This window comes from Akebia trifoliata, chromosome 2 (assembly GCF_017979445.1).
Source record: "Akebia trifoliata isolate Shusen 1 chromosome 2, ASM1797944v1, whole genome shotgun sequence".
Taxonomy (NCBI): Eukaryota; Viridiplantae; Streptophyta; class Magnoliopsida; order Ranunculales; family Lardizabalaceae; genus Akebia; species Akebia trifoliata.
The window spans coordinates 15,103,837-15,125,221 of NC_141376.1; the positions used below are offsets into that span (position 1 = coordinate 15,103,837).

At 34.1% G+C, this 21,385-nt stretch overlaps 2 protein-coding genes across 3 annotated transcripts in view; both read left to right on the plus strand.

Moving 5' to 3' along the window:
* The window catches only part of LOC147409739 (Splicing factor, CC1-like protein), a 28,251-nt gene extending 17,784 nt beyond the window's left edge, over window positions 1-10,467 (plus strand). The window contains exons 6-13 of one of the 2 annotated variants that reach the window (XM_086431780.1): window positions 2,063-2,149; window positions 2,270-2,344; window positions 2,527-2,610; window positions 6,628-6,692; window positions 6,770-6,971; window positions 7,042-7,130; window positions 8,401-8,515; window positions 10,249-10,467. In XM_086431780.1, coding sequence (XP_086287906.1) covers window positions 2,063-2,149; window positions 2,270-2,344; window positions 2,527-2,610; window positions 6,628-6,692; window positions 6,770-6,971; window positions 7,042-7,130; window positions 8,401-8,515; window positions 10,249-10,290 — 759 coding nt within the window. In that variant the 3' untranslated portion in view covers window positions 10,291-10,467. Of the gene's footprint in view, window positions 1-2,062; window positions 2,150-2,269; window positions 2,345-2,526; window positions 2,611-6,627; window positions 6,693-6,769; window positions 6,972-7,041; window positions 7,131-8,400; window positions 8,516-9,937; window positions 9,959-10,248 lie in introns of those variants that run through there. The other variant, XM_086431781.1, reaches the window with a different exon arrangement.
* Window positions 148-1,291, plus strand: LOC147409740 (Ribosomal protein S12/S23 family protein). The gene is given in 4 exon segments (XM_086459869.1): window positions 148-154; window positions 244-263; window positions 802-1,041; window positions 1,043-1,291. Coding segments are annotated over 4 exon segments (348 nt in total). The 3' UTR covers window positions 1,124-1,291.
* Window positions 10,468-21,385: the final 10,918 nt, after the last annotated feature.

Here is a 21,385-nt window from a genome sequence, read left to right on the forward strand (position 1 = left end):
TAATTTCTTATCTTTATTCAAAATTAATTGGTGCTTCTTGCCATCCATTTCATTTATGTTCCTTTCATGGCAATCCTTGGCGTTACTATTGAGGGAAAGGGTCCTTTAGGGCTAACTCCTTAGTCCTTCCATGGTTTGTTGGGCAACATGGAAGGTAAGAAACTCCTGTATGGTTGAAGAGAAAGAGAGCTTGGTGCAGAAAGTAATTGTTTCGGCAATGGGATTTTTTTTCTTTTGGTGCAGAGTTTTTGAGGAATTTAAAGGTCTATCTTTAAGGATCTAGTGTTTAGATGGGACCTGGTCTGCTTTGCTACAAATGCACAATAGAATGATGCTGGTGGCTTTTGTAGGGCTTTTATTTGTTTGTTTGCTTTTGCTTTTTGTACTTGATTTCATTTTTTGTTGCCTTTGCATGTAGGTCAACTGACCTCCTTTCTTCGTTTAATAAAATCTCTACTAATAAAATACACTTAGCATATTGATTTTAAAGTACCTTTTCCCTTAAAAAGGTAAAGATGGAATGTTGTTGAGCAATGCCTTGAAGTCGTTGAACAAGTTCAGCCTCCCTAAAATCCGAAAAATTAATATTTTAATTCAGTAACTATTTCAAAAAGTACACCTCAAATCAAATATAGTTAGTCTTTTATGGGTTGAATTTATTCAACTTTTTGAAGGTGTTGCTTGCTAGCATTTCACCACATAAACCCCTCTGAGCTAAAAGAAAGAATGATGAAACCTGTAGCCAGGCCTAAGCTCGAGTCATTCCTCTTCTAGCTAGGTATCTATGTCTCCCGATATCAGCCACAGAAAAATGACACGGACCATATTCAAGCTTCGGATCAATGTCCCCAGAAGCTAGGAGTACGCCCGCGTGTTCCAACGAGAACACCGAAAAAACCTAATTCAGCTCCACGTAAGATAGCCAAAGTACGGTTGAGCAATCGACATGATATATTTGCTCACATTCCGGGCGAAGGTCATAATTCGCAGGAACATCCTATGGTGTTAATAAGAGGAGGTAGAGTGAAAGATTCGCCAGGTTGGGATCCCCCTCTCTCACCGTATGAGGGGAGCCCGAGCGTCGTTAAGAATGGCTTCTAAAAGTAGAACTGTTCCTTACTAGCTGAGGGTGGTCGTAGATCAGTTAGTGAGGCGACTGAACGAACAGAAAGCGGGGAGGCGGCTACAGTACTAAAGACCCTAAAACACGTATACCGACTGAACGAAGGGTGAGCTCTCCGTTATTCTTTTTTTATCCGCGGAAAAGGCCACCACAGTAGCCGGCTAGTCTACCGTGGAATGTCTAGAAAGTCTTTCTAGCTAAAGCGTTACGTATGTCTGGGGGAGATCATATTCACGCTGGTACCGTAGTAGGTAAACTGGAAGGGGAAAGAGAAATCACCTTGGGCTTTGTTGATTTACTACGTGATGATTTTATTGAAAAAGACCGAAGTCGCGGTATTTATTTCCTGCAAGATTGGGTCTCTCTACCAGGTGTTTTGCCCGTGGCTTCAGGGGGTATTCACGTTTGGCATATGCCTGCTCTGACCGAGATCTTTGGGGATGACTCCGTACTGTTAAACTTATAAGAAATCCAAATTAAAAACATACAGCCATCAACCAACTATTATTGTAGTTAGAGTACTATAAGTTCAGCTGGTCAACAAAAGTCCTACCTATGAGCTCATGTATAGCTCTTGTAGTCTTCTAATGTGAACTTGACATTTTTTTCTTGCAACCAACTCACCACTAGGCGAAACCCAAATCAGATCTAACATGAGAGGCTTTTGTCATAGAGAGAAAGAGTACTTCATCTTGTGGAATTACTTTTTTACTTTGAGCTCGGATTCTTATCATTCCTCTTGGATATCCAGAAAATAGACACTAGGTATTATTTCCCTTCTGAAGCAGGAATCGTCAAGTGAAATTAACTGTACAGTGTCATTTTTGTTGAGGAGTCTTCTTGCCCCTATCCTTTAAAATATGTTGCCACTTGTGGTTTTACTATCACGAGGTATTGATCTTCTAAACATGTTTAAAACTGAATGACGTCCATTTTTAGGTTTTTGAACCATTTGGTCCCGTGGAGCTTGTACAGCTACCCCTTGATCTTGAGACAGGACAGTGCAAAGGTTTTGGGTTTGTTCAAGTAAGTGTAAACTAAACTCCAATTGATAAGTTGGTTGTTAACTCATTTTCAGTTTTGGTGGTTATATTTATTTGTTTGTATCTTTCTTTCTCTCTCTCTTTTTTTTTTTTTTCTTTTCAGTTCTCTCAGCTTGAACATGCAAAGGCAGCTCAAAGTTTAAACGGGAAATTAGAGATTGCTGGACGGATTATCAAGGTACATGAGTATTTGTTTGGAATTTTATTATCATACCTTTGAGTATTTTTGGTTCTCTGATATTTTAGTAATCTAAGTGGTTGTGTTACAGCCGTCAATGCATCTGCTATTGTGGCTGCCCTTGCTCACTTTTTTGTGTGCAAATCTGAGTCGTCTGACAATCTACATAAAAAACTGTGCAGGTTTCAGCTGTTACAGACCATATTGGAGTGCAAAATATAGGAGCAAATGCTGCTGACTTTGATGATGATGACGGGGGTGGTTTGGTGAGTGAAATGTGCTAATAATTCTGAAGTATGGGTAATCTGAAATCAATATTTAGGTAATAAACTTGGTTCAGTTTGTATCGAAGAATATCTGTTCTGTGGCATGATTAGTTGTCAAGATCAGTGCTTTGAAAGGCACGTGAGGTTTAGACCTTGAGGTGTGCCTCAGGTGAGGCTCATTAAAAATGCATTGAGGCGCAAGGAAGAGACGCATAACTGGCTTAGGCATATGCCTCAAACCAGGCGTCCAACTTATGGTTTTGCATAAGCCTCACATTTTTTGTCTCCATTTTTAATACTGTATATTATTCTATTTTAAGCCACTGTCCTTTTCTTCTTAGGGTCTTGTTAACGTGTGTCCTAAGGGCATGCATTGAAGTGCATTTAATAAAATAAAATTCTATTCACAAATCCCTATTTACATGTTCTCTTGCCTTGAAAAGATTTTTTTCTGTTTAATTTCTAAAATACCCTCTATAAAGAGGCCACTATCCACGCCTCTTTCTACTTCCAAAAGGGAAGTAAAAAAAACTTTGTATTCTCTAGAAAGAATATTTAGGCATTCAGAAGATTGGCCCACTGTTCCATTGGTTTATAAGGTTCAGTGTGGGATCAGGGGTGACAAAGTTCATTTTTGGGAAGACTAGTGGTGCGGCGTTTCCCCTCTTCAGGATAGATATCCTTCTCTTTACATTTTGTCTACCAAAAAAACAGATGCCTATCTCTTCCTTTTTGTTGCTCTTGGTGTCAGGATGTGTTTTGGGACCTAGGATTCAGGAGAAGCTTTAACGACTGAGAGGTTCTAGAAGTGACATCCCTGCTTAGCATTTTACCTTCGGCTCCTTCTCTCAGTTAGCATGAGGATAGTTGGACTTGGGTGGGTAACTTAAGTAGGCTCTTTATTGTGAATTCTTTCTACTTCCTTCTCGATACTACAAAGGAACATCATTTCCCCGTTGCTTTGGTTTGGTATTCTGTTTTACCTTCAAAAGTTGCTTTCTTCTTTTTGCTTGTGGCTTTGAATAAGGTTCTCACGATTGATCAGCTCAGAGCGAGGGGCGTGATTATTGTGGACTTTTATTCCCCTGCAAATCTGATGGTGAGTCGGTTAACCACCTTTTCCTCCATTGTGGGGTGGCTCATCGTGTCTGGTCTTCCCTGCTATCTTTGTTCAACCTCTCATGGTGTGCCCCTTGTTCGGTTACCAACTTGCTCGATTGTAGGTTCACAAACTTTTTCAGCAAGGGGAGGATTCTCTAGAATTTCATTCCCCCTGCTCTCTGTTGGGGTTTATGGAAAGAAAGGAATGAGTGTATCTTTGAAGGGAAGGAGCACTCTACGGAGATCATTTTTAGTATTGTGGGTTTGGTGTAAACAGTTTCATGAGTTTAGGGATTTCTGCTTTGAGGATTTCTTGTTTAGATGAGAGCTTGTTAGTACAGGATGATTCTGTTTTGCAGTAGGGTGGAGGTGGTGGTTTTTTCTTTGAGGGATCCTGTTGTTTTTATCCGAGGATTTCTTGTCCTCTGTTAATAAAATTTTGGTTATAAAAAAAGGGTCGGGTTCTGTAGACTCACATTACGACTCACATTGCGACACACCGTTTTGTCTTATATGGGCAAAAATGTTTGGAATGGGCTGATTTTTTGTGAGGATGATCTCTATGGTGAGGAGATCATCCTTGCCAAAAATCAGCTCATTATGAAACTTCTAGCCCCATGTTTACAAGTTGAAAAATTGTAGACCGTCCAATTTTTGTAAATCAATTTTGATGGGGTTAGAAGTTTTGGAATGGGATGATTTTTTGCCAGGATGATCCCCTCATCACAGAGATCATCCTCACAAAAAATCAGCCCATTCCAAACATTTTTGCCCATATAAGACAAACGGTGTGTCGCAATGTGAGTCGTAATAGGGGTCGTAATAACGCCATCCATAAAAAAAAAGATTATTTTATTTAATGCCAAAAATAACAAGAAAAATCACTTTTTTTGCTAATACCCAATATACCATTGTCTTTGCAAATAGAATACTTAATAGAAATAAGCATCTTAATTTTAAAATAATTGCCAAGATTTTCTTCAAAATCAAAATTTAAGCGCCACCCCCCCCCCCCCCCCCCCCCCCCGCTCTCTCTCCCTCCCTCCAATAATCAAGTTCTTTGAAGGTCTTCAAAAAAAAAAAAGCTATTAGATTGGTTCTCCTTGATTTCTAATGACAGGGACATAAATTTAGATCACAATAATAATAATAATAATAAAACTCTCTAAAGATCAAGTTCTATGAAGTCTTCAAAAAGCTATTATATTGGTTCTCCTTGATTTTTAATGACAAATTTGACTCCAATCTCCTCATTATTTTATAAAATTTCTGCAATAAATAATTATAAAAAATAAAATGTAGACTATTTAAAAATTTGATGAACCATGTACAAGCAAGAAAATATAATAGTTAAAATCCATACTTACCTAGTACTTCATAGAAAATATAGGAGTCAAACCAAGGTCTTTTGATGTCAATTACTTTTTTATTTGAAGAATTTGATGAATTAACATTTTCCTTTTTCGGATATGTGATAATATTATGGCCAACATGCTTGCAAAGTCCACAAGCGTTGTTTTGTTTTCCTAATTCTTCTCTCTTTCATCCACGTTTTCTTATAATGTTATTTCGTTTTGGAAATCGGAGGACAATGAATAATATCATCCGCACTAGCTACATGATTAACATTGATTGTTATTCTCCTTTCAAATGAGATCGTATGATTGTTAAGTGGATCAAGGCCTTCTTTAGCATGTAACACTTCCTGATGACAACAAGAGGGTAAGTGTGCAGAGGGATTTCAAGGCAATCCTTAAGAGAATGTGCTCAAAAAATGTCGACAAAGTATTCCCCAAAACTCAAATTGCTTTCTTTATCAAGGGTATTTTAGTAATTAATTAAAAACACCTTCTTTCTTGTACAAAGGGTAAAAGGGAAATACTAGAAACCATTTCTTAATCTAAGAAATGATATTGTTCACTGTCCTCCGATGTCCTAAATGAAAGAGCAAAAGTGGGTAAAAGGTGAAAAAGAATTAGGAAAACAAAGTAAGGTTGGTGAACTTTGCAAGCATGTTGGCCATAATATTACCACATGTCTGGAAGATGATAACATTGATTCATCAAATTCTCATAGAAAGAAGAAAATGAAATCAAAAGACCTTGGATTGAATCTTATATTTTCTATTAAGTACTAGGTAGGTATGTATTTAAATATTCTAACTATTATATTTTCTTGCTTGTACATGGTTCATCAAAATTTTAAATATTCTAACTTCATTTTTTACAATTATTTCTTGTAGAAATTTTATAAAATTCTAAGGAGATTGGAGTCATTTTTATCTTTAAAAATCAAGAAGAACGAATATAACGGCTTCTTTGAAGACATTAGAGTACTTGATCATTGAAGGTCATTTTTTTTTGTGTTTGATCTAAATTTCCGTGGGTTTGTCATTAGAAAACAATGAGAATAGGTTTTTTTGAAGACCCTAAGAGTACTTGATCATAGAGGTTTTTTTTTTTTTGGGTGTAATCTGAATTTCTATGGGTTAAAATTAAAATTTGGTGTGTTGGGCTTATGAGGTTTGGGTATTGGATCGGCACATGTCCGTGTTGAACACAGACGTACGTCTTTGTCTTTGTTACACAGATGTGAGTCGGGAAACACAGCTGTCCCAAGACAGTGAATCATCTACGAAATGGAGTTCTCAACATAAAATACTTTATTAGCAAGTAACAAGTTTTGTGTTTAATTCATTTTATTTCCGAAGAAACAATGATGAAAAAATGACAAATGCATTAGTGCTTGTGTGGTTTTTCACGTTGAATGGTTGTGGTGCCAAGTCTAATGAATTCTTGCACAATCCCTTACTGGGACTAATGACAACTGAAGGGGTCTTGGTCTATTCCGTTAGTAGTTCTAAAATTTCTATGGAGCCAAACCCTGTTGACGTATCTTGAATTTTTTTCCCTGCAGTCTTTAAATGCTCAATCCAGAGCAATGCTTATGCAGAAATTGGACCGCACAGGCGTTGCCACTAGGTTTGTTTATGCTATTGCCTATCTTCATGTTTTCTCTAGAAATGCATCACATTAGCTGATTAATATGCATGTTGCAGTATTGCAGGGTCTCTTGGAGTACCTACTATGCTTAATGGATCAGCTCCAAGTCAACAAACTGTTGGCCTGCCTACAAACCCGCAAGCTACTGTTCCTGCGGCAGTTCTTCCAGGACTAGTTGTCTCTTCTCCAGCTGTTGAACCTGTTGGGACTCCAAGTGTGTGCTTACTGTTGAAGAATATGTTTGATCCGGCAACCGAGGTTGGTTTTCTTCTTTATTTATTTGTTGATCCTAATTATGGTAAGCTTATGGTCCAAAGTTATGTTGCAGATGGATCCAGATTTTGATATGGACATCAAAGAGGAAGTTCAAGAGGAATGTTCCAATTTTGGCCCGGTGAAGCATATCTATGTGGATAAGTAAGTTCCACTTGTTTCTGTTGTACTTAGTTTAATGTTGCTTACCTCTGTCCAGACAGTTTTCAGAAGGTTGTTCGTTCTTGGTGTATAGTTTCCTCCAATCTCGGGTGTGTCATACCCCAGTGAAGCCCCGTGACCCTCTTATATTCATAGTCTGCCCCCCCACCCCCCAAAAAAAAAAAAAACAAATTAGTCTTTGTAGTAGTTGGTTGGTTAACATTGTATCAGAGCACTAGGTTCGTATGGGTCATGGGTTTGATTCTTTCCACCCTTATGGGTGAGTTGGAGTGTTGAGTGTATATTTTCCTCCACTATTGGGTGTGTCATTCCCTAGTTAAGCCCCATGACCCTTTTATATTCATAGTTCTCCCCCTCTCCAACAAATTGGTCTTTTGGTGTAGTTGGTTGGTTAACATTGTATCATAGCACTAGGTTCGTATAGGTCATGGGTTTGATTCTTTCCACCATGATGGGTGAGGGGGTGTTGAGTGTATATTTTCCTCCACTCTTGGGTGTGTCATACCCTACTTAAGCCCCATGATCCTCTTATATTCATAGTTCTCCCCCTCTCCAGTAAATCGGTCTTTTGGAGTAGTTGGTTGGTTAACAGTTGGAACTATAATGCTTGTCAATTTTATGCATGTGAAAATGGAAACATGAAATTACACTAAGGTCACCAGATCCACACCCCAGAATCTCAACCCTTTGCATACCCCATAAGATTCTATCTCTACAAACAGTTCTCTCAATTAAAGGATTATGGTCAATTTCGTTCCCGTCTTGGACTACAATAAAGTTATTGGCTCACAACAATATTTTGGATAGAGAGACTTCTACAAGACCAATCTCTCCAAAAAATGCAATGAACATTAGAAAGTATGGAATTTTGCTTCCATCACATTTGTCCCTTCCATAGCCACATGGATTTTGATGGAGTTCACGAACTCAAGGGAGGAACCGAACCTCAATTAGGAATCACTTTCTTGCAGCCAAGCAGGTTTCTGTAGTTATCAACCGTACCTTTTTGTTATTTTGAAAAAAATTGAGAGCATCCTTATCAACATGCAAATCACTTCCAAAGCACCAGAATGATACTTTGGAAACAATTGTTTGGTTAAATCACTTCAGGAATGATACTTTGAAAGCAATTATTTGACCCTAATGTGTTCTTAGTTGATGGCCGCATAATCATATTCACATGTTTCCTGATGGATCAAAATTCCAATATCGCAGGTTTCTCTCAGTATTTTTTTATTTATTTCATTTACAGGAACAGTGCTGGTTACGTATACTTGCGGTTTGAGACTGTATCAGGAGCAGTTGGTTGTCAACGTGCAATGCATATGCGATGGTTTGCCCGTAGGTTGATTGCGGCCGTGTTTATGGTATTGTCCATCCATCCTTTGCTGCTTGTGACCTATAGCTAAAAATTTGGTGTCAACTATAGATGAATCTTGTTCCTCTATTCTATTCTGTCTGAAGTGATGACTTAGTGTGGCATATACCCCTATCACTACCTTAGTCCATGTTCATTTCTACTTTCCTTGGTATATCATCCATTTGGAACCATAGTTACCAAGTTGGATTACGGGTTTAAAACGGCAAGGGAAAACTTCAGGAAAAACAGAAAAGATGGGAAAGAAACTTGAATAAAACAGGCAAAACCAATAAATGTTAAAATAAAAATGATAGAAAATTAATATATATAATACATTAGACATTTATTCTTGAATAAAAATATATTTTTGAGTAAAAATAATACTATTGAATATCTATGCATGATAATATTTTTTCACGTATAATTATACTTTTTATGATATTAAAAAAGTTTAGCCTTCAATGCATCTATTATGAATAACAAGACATTTGAAAAAAAATTAATGACTAACTTTTTTTGTTGATAGGTAAACAAGATATTAATGAAGAACACGACGGTCGAGATGACCAACCACAAATACAAGGAAAAGCAGAACCAATAAAACAAGAAAGCCATTACAAGGAACAAAGAGCCTCCCATCTAAAAACAAACTCCTAAAAACAAGTCCCTTTAAAGGCTACATCCTTCTTACACCAATAAAACAAAAACCCCAGAATAAACAAAATCATATCATGGTAATCGCTATCAACCCCCGAAAAGATTCTCCTATTTCTTTCCAGCCAGATACCCTAGCATATTGCAAAAGGAAGCAAGGCCCAATAAGTTTTTTTTTCCTACCAGAGAATAAGTTTGTAGCAGCTCTTGAACCAAGGACAAACAATCATTTAGGAAGACCCATGAAATATTAAACAAATGAAGAAAATGAGACCATAAATTCACAACAAACGGACAATGAATAAGGATATGATTCGGCGCTGTTGTAATAAAGAGGACAAAAATTTGGAGAAACAAAGACTCTTTTGATGAGTTGATCTAGAGTGAACTTTTCCACATGAAACAACATTTATAGATCAAATTATAAACAATAATATGTTTATAAACAAAATGGTTTTTTTTATATATTATTATATAAGTAGTTACGTGTTTAAAACAGTATTTTTTTTTTTTTATAAAAAAAAAAGCAACTTTTTTATTGTTTTAATCATCAGAGTTACAGAATGCATTTTAAAGAGTTTTTTTTTTATATATAAAAAATGGATTTTTTTGTTACTATGATTGGAACTAGTGCATTTTCACGAATATTTTCATTCCTAATTTTATCTTTCTTAGGTTTTCCAATCACAGCTCACCCAGAACAATGCATCAGATTGTATAAACAATGGCAGCATTTTGATGTGTTGATTCACACTTTATCTTGTACTTGACTTAGGTTTAAGGCAGTCTGCATTGGTTCCACTTGGCCTGATAAGGACTTTCTCTAAGACCTTATAAAGCAAGAACCCAAACACCAAAATGTTAGTGCTTTATCTAATTGAGATTTGCCATGGATCATTATATCCCATTTTTTTTCCCCAATTTATGAGTAAGCTGGACTTGAAACCCAAAGTCAAACCAACTGAGCTATGTGTCTAAGCCCCATGTATCTCACTATTGCCCACCACTTTGTATTGATCTGCAGAATTTATGTGTTCAAACACTAACCCCACTCAGACATTTAACATAATTTTATGTCTTCTGCAGCAACCCCATGAATATGAAGCTAAGTTTGGTGGTGCTGCTTGATCCAGGATTGGCTTTATATTTTTTTGAAACTGAGGGTTTGTTATTGTCAAGTTTTGAATTATGTCAATTAGTTCAGGCTTACTTTTGCGTATTTTATTCGTAAATCAGAAATGTACAAATATAAAGTTACCCTTCCATTTTCAGTGGATATGGTCCCATTATGGGTGAAAGAAGCAATACTCGTTTCATATTTGAATCTATTAAATTAATAACCGAGCTTGAGTTTCTAAACTCTGGCTGTATTATGGGCCATCATCCATAAATTTGAAGGCAAATGAAAAAAATAAATAAAGAGTACAACCTCTCATGATAAATGTTGATAACCCACAAATCAGAGTGACGTTAAAAGTGACTAGTGTTGGACTCCCTACTTTTTTCTTTTTGTTTTGTTGGAATCAAAGTTCGGTGCATAGTGAATAAGTTATAGTTGAATTGTTCGGCAAACTTAAAAGATGCGTTTTATTGACTCATTCTATGCTAAATAATCGAAGGAAACTTCCTTTGATGACATTGATTCTTATTTCTCATTGACTGAATTCAAGTTCATTAATATCTTCGTTTTTATAAAGCAAATCTACTTTGATTCTTGAATAATGAATCATACACATCACAGGAAGTTCTCACAAAACACTGTTTCCAAGGAAGTTCTCACAAATTCTATATTTAAAACAATTTGATTTAAGAGACTAGGTGTTTTTTTTTTATTAGCCCTGCAACAATCATTTATCTGAAAGTTCAGTTATAACTTCCATAACCTTATTCATGCAATCAATTATATATATAACAAGAAGTATTGACTTTTGAACAATGTGAGTAGATTTCCGAAGCAAATTATTTAGAATCGTGATAATCTGACTACCCCACGAGGCAAACTCAATAGATTGTTCTGATGTGAGTGGTTCGGGAACCGTAGATCTGTGCTCCTCTGACACAGATGCATTTCCCCATAAAAAAATGTATCTTGAGGGAACTGTGTCTCCCAAGGAGCACAAATCTATTGTTCATGAACTTGTCACATCAGGTAGTCGGTTGATTGAGTATGCCACATGGGACTCAATTATTTATCAGTGAATTTTGTTTGTTTGTTTGCGTTTAATTTGGAATATGGAAAATCATTGTTTGTTATCTAAACACTCATTTTCTATTAATGATCAAAATTTTCTCTTCTTCATTCTTTTCAAGATCTCTCTCTTCCATTTTCCTCCTTATTCCCCCGTCTTCAACGATGCCATTTCAAACTATTTCTAATCTTATAATGGGTGGAGGAAAATCACCAAAGATGAGTTCTCCATTTCTTACCCTCTCCCCCACCCACACAAAATATATATGAGTAGCGTTCAATGGCCAACAGTTTGGCAAACATTTTGGCAAACACATTTTTCAAAACATGGGTTAGAGGTCTTGGAATGGGCTGATTTTTGGTGAGGAGATCATCATCACCAAAAATCAGCCCATTCCAAAACTTTTAACCTCATCAAAAATGATTTACAAAAAATGGACGGTTCACGATTTTTCAACTTGTAAAATGGGGCTAGAAGTTTTGGAATGAGCTGATTTTTGGTGAGGGTGATCTCCTCACCGTAGAGATCATCCTCACCAAAAATCAGCTCATTCCAAGACCTCTAACCCATGTTTTGAAAAAGTGTTTGCCAAACTGTTGGCCACGGATAGGGACCCTATATATATATATATGGGAAATGTTCAGCAACAAACATTTTGGCAAAACATTTTTCAAAACATGGGTTAGAGGTTTTGGAATGGGCTGATTTTTGGTGAGGATGATATCTACGGTGAGGAGATCATCATCACCAAAAATCAGCCCATTCTAAAACTTCTAGCCGCAGTTTACAAGTTAAAAAATCGTGGACCGTCCATTTTTTGTAAATCATTTTTGATGGGGTTAGAAGTTTTGGAATGGGCTGCTTTTTGGTGAGGATGATCTCCTCACCGTAGAGATCATCCTCACCAAAAATCAGCCCATTCCAAAACCTCTAACCCATGTTTTGAAAAATGTTTTGCCAAAATGTTTGTCAAAATGTTTGTTGCTGAACGGGACCCTATATATATAGGGTCACGTTCCTAAGACTCATATTGAGACTCACATTGCGACACACCGTTTTGTCTTATATGGGAAAAAATGTTTGGAATGAGCTGATTTTTTGTGAGGATGATCTCTGTGATGAGGGGATCATCCTGGCAAAAAATCATCCCATTCCAAAACTTCTAACCCCATCAAAATTGATTTACAAAAATTGGACGGTCTATAATTTTTCAACAAAAATTGGACGGTCTAGAAGTTTCATAATGAGCTGATTTTTGGCAAGGATGATCTCCTCACCATAGAGATCATCCTCACAAAAAATCAGCCCATTCCAAATATTTTTGCCCATATAAGACAAAACGGTGTGTCGCAATGTGAGTCCCAATATGAGTCTTAGGAACGCTGTTCATATATATATATATGGTCCCGTTCAGCAACAAACATTTTGGCAAAACATTTTTCAAAACATGGGTTAGAGGTTTTGTAATGGGCTGATTTTTGGTGAGGATGATCTCTACGGTGAGGAGATCATCCTCACCAAAAATCAGTCCATTCCAAAACTTCTAGCCCCAGTTTACAAGTTGAAAAGTCGTGGACCGTCCATTTTTTGTAAACCATTTTTGATGGGGTTAGAAGTTTTGGAATGGGCTGATTTTTGGTGATGATGATCTTCTCACCGTAGAGATCATCCTCACCAAAAATCAGCCCATTCCATAACCTCTAACCCATGTTTTGAAAAATGTTTTGCCAAAATGTTTGTTGCTGAACATTTCCCATATAGGGTCCCGTTCAGCAACAAACATTTTGGCAAAACATTTTTCAAAACATGGGTTAGAGGTTATGGAATGGGCTGATTTTTGGTGAGGATGATCTCTACGGTGAGGAGATCATCCTCACCAAAAATCAGCCCATTCCAAAACTTCTAACCCAAGTTTACAAGTTGAAAAATTGTGGACCATCCATTTTTTGTAAACCATTTTTTATGGGGTTAGAAGTTTTGGAATGGGCTGTTTTTTGGTGATGATGATCTCCTCGCCGTAGAGATCATCCTCACCAAAAATCAGCCCATTCCAAAACCTCTAACCCATGTTTTGAAAAATGTTTTGCCAAAATGTTTGTTGCTGAACATTTTTCATATATATATATATATATATATATATATATATATAAATAAATAAATAAATAAAAGGATCTTGGGTTTTTCATTTGTGGGTAACAATAATTTCATTCTTTTGATTTTTTTTTAGGTTTTAAAATTTCAATGCTTTTACTTTAGAGCCCCCTTAAAAACCATCTCATGTTTACATTGAAAATGTAAAGTATGGATTCTGTGCTCTGAATGTTACTTCCACTAATTGAAGGTGCTTGCAAAGCCAAAATGTTCTTGGTGATATCCCGTCCTTAAAACTTCAAGAGAGAATGAAAAAAGATGATCTACTTGGGTAGATATGTCACACCATGATCAAACTCTCATTTATCTGATCACCTAACATGACATGGTACACATCTGACATAATAAAACGACATTATATTTTTAAAAATTTTTTTTTTATAGGAAAACAACATGACATAATGTTGAAGTCGAGTTGAAAGAAGCCTTTTCCATCAACAAATTCAATACATTGACAAAATCTCATAAGTCTGATACTACATGAAAAAAGGGGTAAATTCGATGGGACTCTTTTAAACATTACGTGAAAAGCACTAAATTCAACAGACCTTGTCGTCGAATTTACCCCTTTTTTTCACGTAGTACAACGTATGTTTGATACAATTTTAGTAATCGATGTTAGAACCCAATTACGTGTGGCCTAATTGTCCTACACGTTTTTAGTACTTTATTTGCACGAGGATTCTATATATTAAAGACATCAATAATAAATGATAATTCCCAATATATTAGAATTATAAATACACTCTTTAAATTTTAGTAGGAAACCTTAATGGATCGGAATCTTAGTAAAAGAGGTATCTTGGCTCTCTATCTTCATCTATTTAAGTGGATTGGCACCCCATAATAGTAAAAGATGCACAACATACACATTAGGGTTCTGAATCGTAGTGATGTTCGTCAATCACAAGAACTCTAGTCAATCCAAGTAGAAATGAGAGAGAGAGAGGGTGAGTTTGAAAATTAAAGAACACGATTGAGGATTTGCACACATTGGTTCATTAGCATGTGGATTACGAAAGGCACACCTCCAACCTAATCTTGGATCATTTATTTGATTTATGGCACAAAGTAAGTACCCTAAACTTTGATTCTTAGGAACATGAATAGGTTTCCTGAGATGTATGAATGATTATTGATATTTGGAATTTATAGACTAATAGTTATGCGAATAAAGATCTTGTATGTTTTAAATCGTTAAATGGTGAGAAACTTCATCTCTGTCTACTCAATTCCCATCCTTGTACGCTTGTTCGTTGAAAAAAAATAATTCAGTAAGGCAATGTCTGATTCGGGACGGGAGCATGGACTCTTGGGATCTGGGATTTAGGAGGAATTTCAACGATTGGGAATTGACAAATGTTACATCTCTTCTAGATCTCCTTAATTCGACTCAATTAAGAGAGAACAAGTTGGATAGAAGGGAATGATTCAAGGCTAAGGATAAGAAGTTCTCTGTTAAGTCATTCTATTATTCCTTGATGCCGGTGGGTGAGGGTTCTTTCTCTCCATCCATTGTTTGGTCAGCTCCTGTTCCTTCAAAGGTGTCTTTTTTTCTATGGCTTGCATCTTTGGGAAGAATCCCCAACTTGGATAATTTGATCTATCAAGGGTGGATTACTCCAAATTTTTGTTTTCTATGTTTTAGGGATGGGGAGTCTATTAACCACATACTTATTCATTGTCCTTTTTCCCGAGGTATTTGGATGTTTTTCTTATTCCGTTTTCAGGTGGATTGGATACTTCTTTTATCTATTTTGGCGCTTTTGGAGGGTTGGAGTTTAAATATATTCGATTCTAGAAAGAGGCTTCTCTGGACTATCCTACTGTTCGCAATTGCTTGGGATCTTTGGAGAGAACGTAACAACAGAGTATTTTATAGCAATGAGAGCTCGTCTCACACTGTGATCTTGAAAATCTTGGGCTTGCTCTTCCTTTGGTCAAAGTTGAGTAAAAACTTTGAGGGAGTGTGTTTCCAAGACTTTGTTTTTAATTGAGATAACATTTGTGACTCGTAGCCCCACACAGGGCATGTATTTTTGCTTTCTTTCTCCTTTTCTTGTTGTTTTGCTTTTATTGTTGCTTGGTGGGGGCTACCTCAGCCTCCCTTTCGTCTCTTCATTTATATAATTTATATTTATAAAAAAAAATCGTTAAGATTCTTGAATTTCTATATCTTGGAGTAAAGTTTATTCATGTATGATTGTTGTCATATTCATTGGACTCCTTTTGAAATCTTATAGAAACTTTATGATTATTAAATTTATACCCATATAAATAACATATTTTTTATTTTGATATCATACTCATAGGTTATAGATTTTCGATTTTGATATCATACTCGTAGATTACAAATTTTTGATTTTTGATATCATGCTCATAGATTTTAGATTTTCAATTTTGATATCATACTCGTAGATTATAGATTTTTTATTTTGATATCATACTCATAGATTTCAGATTTCCGTTTTTGATATCATACTCATAGATTTTGACTTTCGATTTGGTTTTGGATCCATATATTTCAGATTTTCAATTTTACTTGGATTTTTTCAAACCCATATATTTCAGATTTTTTTATTTTTCTTGGGTTTCATCAAATCCATATATTTCAGATTTTTAGCTTTGTTTGAAATTATCAATATTTTTGTTTGGATCATTAAGTCAAAAGATTATCAATTATTGTTAATTCATTTATTGCCATTGATGTAATGTTTTTTGTTCATTAGGTTTCCATAATTGTAATCTTATACTACAAATTTTTTTGTGTAATATTATTGTTGGAATATTTTGGAGAGTAATCTAAAGGTTTAGTAAATATTATCGATCAATTTAGATATACATGAATTTTATTAATTTTACAATCATCAAAGTAGTTTAAATTAGTAAAATTTATGAAATATCTAATTGCATTAAATTTTGGTCAATGGGGTGACATTAAAAAATAATAATGTTTATAATTGCATACTCAATTAGGTAAATGTGGTTAACCTAAACGAGAATTTCATTTACCTAATTGAAATATGGGTAAGATAATATAATTTACATGAATTTAACAAAATAAGGATTTAGATACCTAAAAATAACAAAATTGACTGACTAAATTATGTAAATTATATTAGCCTATAGAGTAACCTAATTAGTCTATTACCCTAAGAATTAATAAACAATAAATATCCCTAGTTTAACCCAAAGAATAAATTTAGGTGATATTAATAAGTTCGTCATTATTAAATAAAATTCAATGTACTTATTAGAGCATTGTCCTTGTTTAATTTCAGTTCCCGGCTCATTGCACTTTCATGTTTCGAATAAATTTTTTTGGAGTGGTATGAGCACATCCAATTCACTCTGGGTGTTTAAGATCCTGACCTAGTACTCATTTCAGTGAAACTTGCGAACCTCATTAAGAACAGTACAGTAAAGCAAGATAATTTACTTCTCGCTTAGAAAAAATCGAATATGTTTAGTTTGATGTTTATGAGGATGACGATCGCTAACAACATCAAGATATTTCTATCTTCGATTGATAGTGCACACGAGTATGTGAAAAATGTGGAAGAAAAATTCAAATCTACTGATAAATTGCTTACGGGAACTTTGATGGTTGAGTTAACGACTATGAAATATGATGGGCGTGAGAAATTCAAAATCATATTTTTAATATGACTGATAAGCCTGTGAAACTTATAACATTAGGAATAAATATGGATAATTCCTTCCTACTACAATTTATTTTCAACTCTTTTCTAGTTCATTTCGACCCTTTCAAGATTCACTATAACACCAATAAGGATAAGTGGAGCATGAATGGATTGACTAGTATGTGCATTTAGGAGAAACCGAGATTTAAACAGCAAGAAAAATAATCTACTTTTATGATGACTCAAGGAGTAAGAAAGAGAAGAAAGTCAAAGAAATAAAAGAACTTATTAGGAAAAAGGTAAAGGTCTAGGAATGTAAATCATGCTAAAGAGAAAAACAACAATGAAAAGAAAGGTAAAGTGCTACTTTTGTGAAAAAGCTAGATGCATAAATAATGATTGCGCAAAATGCATAAATTAATTTGAAAAGAAAGATATGATGCTTTCTTTGGTATTTTACAAATCAAATTTAACTGAAGTTCCTTCAAATACTAGGTAGATTGATTCAAGAGTCACAATTCATATTACAAATTTAATGCAAGGATTTCTTTCAAACAAGAAATCAATGTAAAGTGAAAGTTTCATTTTCATAGGAAACCGTCTCGAAGCACAAGTTCTGGTTGTAAGAACCTATCGCTTGGTATTTAAAATTAATTATCAGATAGATCTGGAGAGCACTTTTTTTGTTCCTACTATATCTAAGAATTTAATTTCTTTATCTAGATTAGATAGTTTATGTTATTTGATTTCTTTTGAATAGGGGCAATTAAAATTATTTTTACATTCAGTTTAGTTGGATTTAGGATATTATTTGATGATTTATATAAAATCAATTTGAATTGTGATTATGCCCAATCTTTAGTTATCTTACATTTGAATTAATGATTTGAAATGTGGCTTGATAAATGAAAATTCTTCCATTTTGTGGTATTAACGTCTAGGGCATATCTCTAGAACTACGATAGAGAGATTGGTGAAGGAAAAAAATTAGAGATAATTTGGATTTCATAGATTTCTCAATATGCATGGATTGCATTAAAGGAAAGAAAATGAAACATACCAAGAAAAAAAGTCACAATAAGTAAAGAACTTCTTGAGATCATATACAGTAACATTTGTGAATTTTTTCCCATTGCATATCTAAGTGATAAAAGATATTTCATCACCTTTATAGATGACCTCTCTAGGTATGATTATGTCTATTTAATACATGAGAAATCTTAATATATGAATATTCTCTAGATATTTATAATTGTGGTAGAAAGACAATTAGATAGGAAAGTTAAAATAGTTAGGTCAAATAAATGAGATGAATACTATGGTAGATTTAATAAATTAGGCCATAATCCTAACCTCTTTGCTAAATTTTTAGAAAAATTAAGTATTTATGCATAGTACACAATGTCTGGCATGCCTCAACAAAATGATGTGGCTAAAAAACATAATCGTACACTTATAGATATGGTTAGAAGTATGTTGAAGTTATTCAACAATTCCAAAATTCTTATGGAGAGAAACATTAAAGATCGTTATATATATATATATATATATATATCTTAAACAAGGTTTTTAGTAAAGTAGTTCCCAAAATTTCTTTTGAGTTATGGATTGGTAGGAAATCTATTTTAAGACATTTACATATTTAGGGTTGTCCAATGGAAGGAATGATCTACAATCCATAGAAAAGAAAATTGGATCTCAAAACTATTATTGGATATTTCATTGGTTATTTAGAAAATTTTAAAATGATACAAATTCTATTGCCCTAATCACAGCATGAGAATACTTGAAATCGAAAATATTAAATTTCTAGAAAATGCTGAGATTAGTAGGAGTGTAGAACCATATAAATAATTCTTGAGAAAATAAGATTAGATATCCTACTATCTCTTAATATGTAAGAAATCGTTGATTCTCACGTTGCTCAACAAATTGAGAAAAATGGACAACAATGAGAACAAGTTGGTTCACCATTTCATCAGGACTCAATCGTTATGATTGAAAATTCATCACCGGTAATTTTGAGAAGATCTCTTAGAAAAAGGAGATCTGTCATTTTAGATGATTACGTGGTGTATTTATATGGATTTTGATTATGATATTGTGATAAATAAAGATCCGATTATGTTTTCACAAGTAATGGAAAGTAATGATTCTTCTAAATGGATGGATGTCATAAAAGAAGAATTAAAATCTATGAACCAGAATTGTGTTTGAGATCTCGTTGAATTGCCTTCTAAAAGTAAGAAAGTCGAGTATAAATGGGTCTTCAAGATCAAATGTGACACAAAAGACAATGTCGAACGATTTAAAGTCAGACATGTGACCAAATTGTTTACTTAAAAGGAATGTATCGCTTACACTGAGACTTTCTCTCCAATTAAAAAAAAAAGATTCATTAACAATCATTATGACATTAGTGATTCATTATGACTTAGAGTTATATCAAGTTAATATGAAAACGACTTTCTTAAATAAAAGTTTGGATGAATAAATCTACATGTAACAACTTAAAGGGTTCAAAAAAAGGGAAAATAAAAATTAGCCTACAGACTTAAAAGATTAATTTACGAACTTATATAAACTTTAAGGCAATGGTATATAAAGTTCAATAATATCATTGTATCCTTTGAATTTAAAGAAAACACTGTTGACCAATGTATATATCTAAAAGTCAGTGGGAACAAGTTTATTATGTTAATCCTATACGTGGATGATATTCTGTTAGCTAGTAGTGATCTTGGTTTGCTGCACGAAACCAATAATTATCTCAATAAGAATTTCAAGATGGTTGATATAAGTGATGCAACATATGTCATTGGCATAAAAATTCTTAGGAATCGATCTCAAAGATTATTAGGGTTGTTTCAAAAATGATATATTAATTGAATCTTAGAGAGATATAATATACAGTATTGTTTTATCGATGACACTTTTATCAGGAAATGAGAGAAATTCAACTTAATGCAATGCTTATAGAATGATTTGGAAAATGAGCAAATAAAAGATACTTCATACGCTTAAACTATTGGGAGTTTGATGTATGTTCAGACATATATCAGACCAGATATCAGTTTTGCGTTAAGATGTTAGATAGATATCAGAGTAACCCAAGAATAGACTATTGGAAAGTTGTAAAGAAAATTGTGAGATATTTATAAGGTACGAAAGATTATATTCTTACTTACAAAAGATCAGATCATCTAAAGGTGATCGGGTACTTAAATTTAGATTTTGTCGGATACTCTGATAGTAGAAAGTTTACATCAGGTTTTGTATTTTTACTAACAGGTGGAGTTGTCTTGTAAAGCAAGGTGAAGTAGAGTATTATTGCTTCATCCACTATGGAAACTAAATTTGTGGCATACTTTGAGATGACGTGACATGTTTTATGATTGCAAAATTTTATCTTAACACTTGGGGTTATCGATTCTATAACCAGGTCGTTAAAGATATATTGTGATAATACCGCAGTTGTATTCTTTTCTAAGAATGAAATTTACTTAAAATGATGCAAAACAAATGTAGGACAAATACTTGGTGGTTAGATAGAGAGTCCAAAAATAGTTAATGTCAATAGATAACATTGGTACCACTCAAATGATAGCTGACTCATCAACAAAGGAGTTATCACCAAAAACTTAAAAGAACATATTATCCAAAGAGGTATTTTGGAGAAATCTCTTATGTATTTAAAATAAATTATTTTGAAGTGATTAAGTAATTGACATTAACATTAGTACTAAATAGAATTTTGTTTTTACTTCCTGTTTTCATTTATATTATGATCATTCACGATAAAAAATCTATGGAAATGATTGCAATCACCATTGAAAAATCTAAGTACGTGAAAAATGGCAATTAAAATATTTCAAGAACATTATAAGGTGAGATAAGGTAGAGGGACCATTACTAAATAAAAAGTTTACCAAATTAGGTTACCGTCAAAAACTTAAGAACTATTTAGAAAGAAATCCCTCTACAAGGGTCTTAAGTAATTTTCCCTTTATATATTCCTTTTGCTTTGCCTATAAGACAAATAATAAAAATAATAAGATTGCTAAGCCACATCATCATGGACAGCTAATTACTTACATAGAAAGACTCTCACAAAAAAAGACTAAAGTTAAAGATTTCTCATTTAGCATATCTCAGCACAACTTGACCATTTGTAACTCCATATGATTATGACAGATAATGATAATGTAAACAAAACAAGATTATAAATATATCATTTTT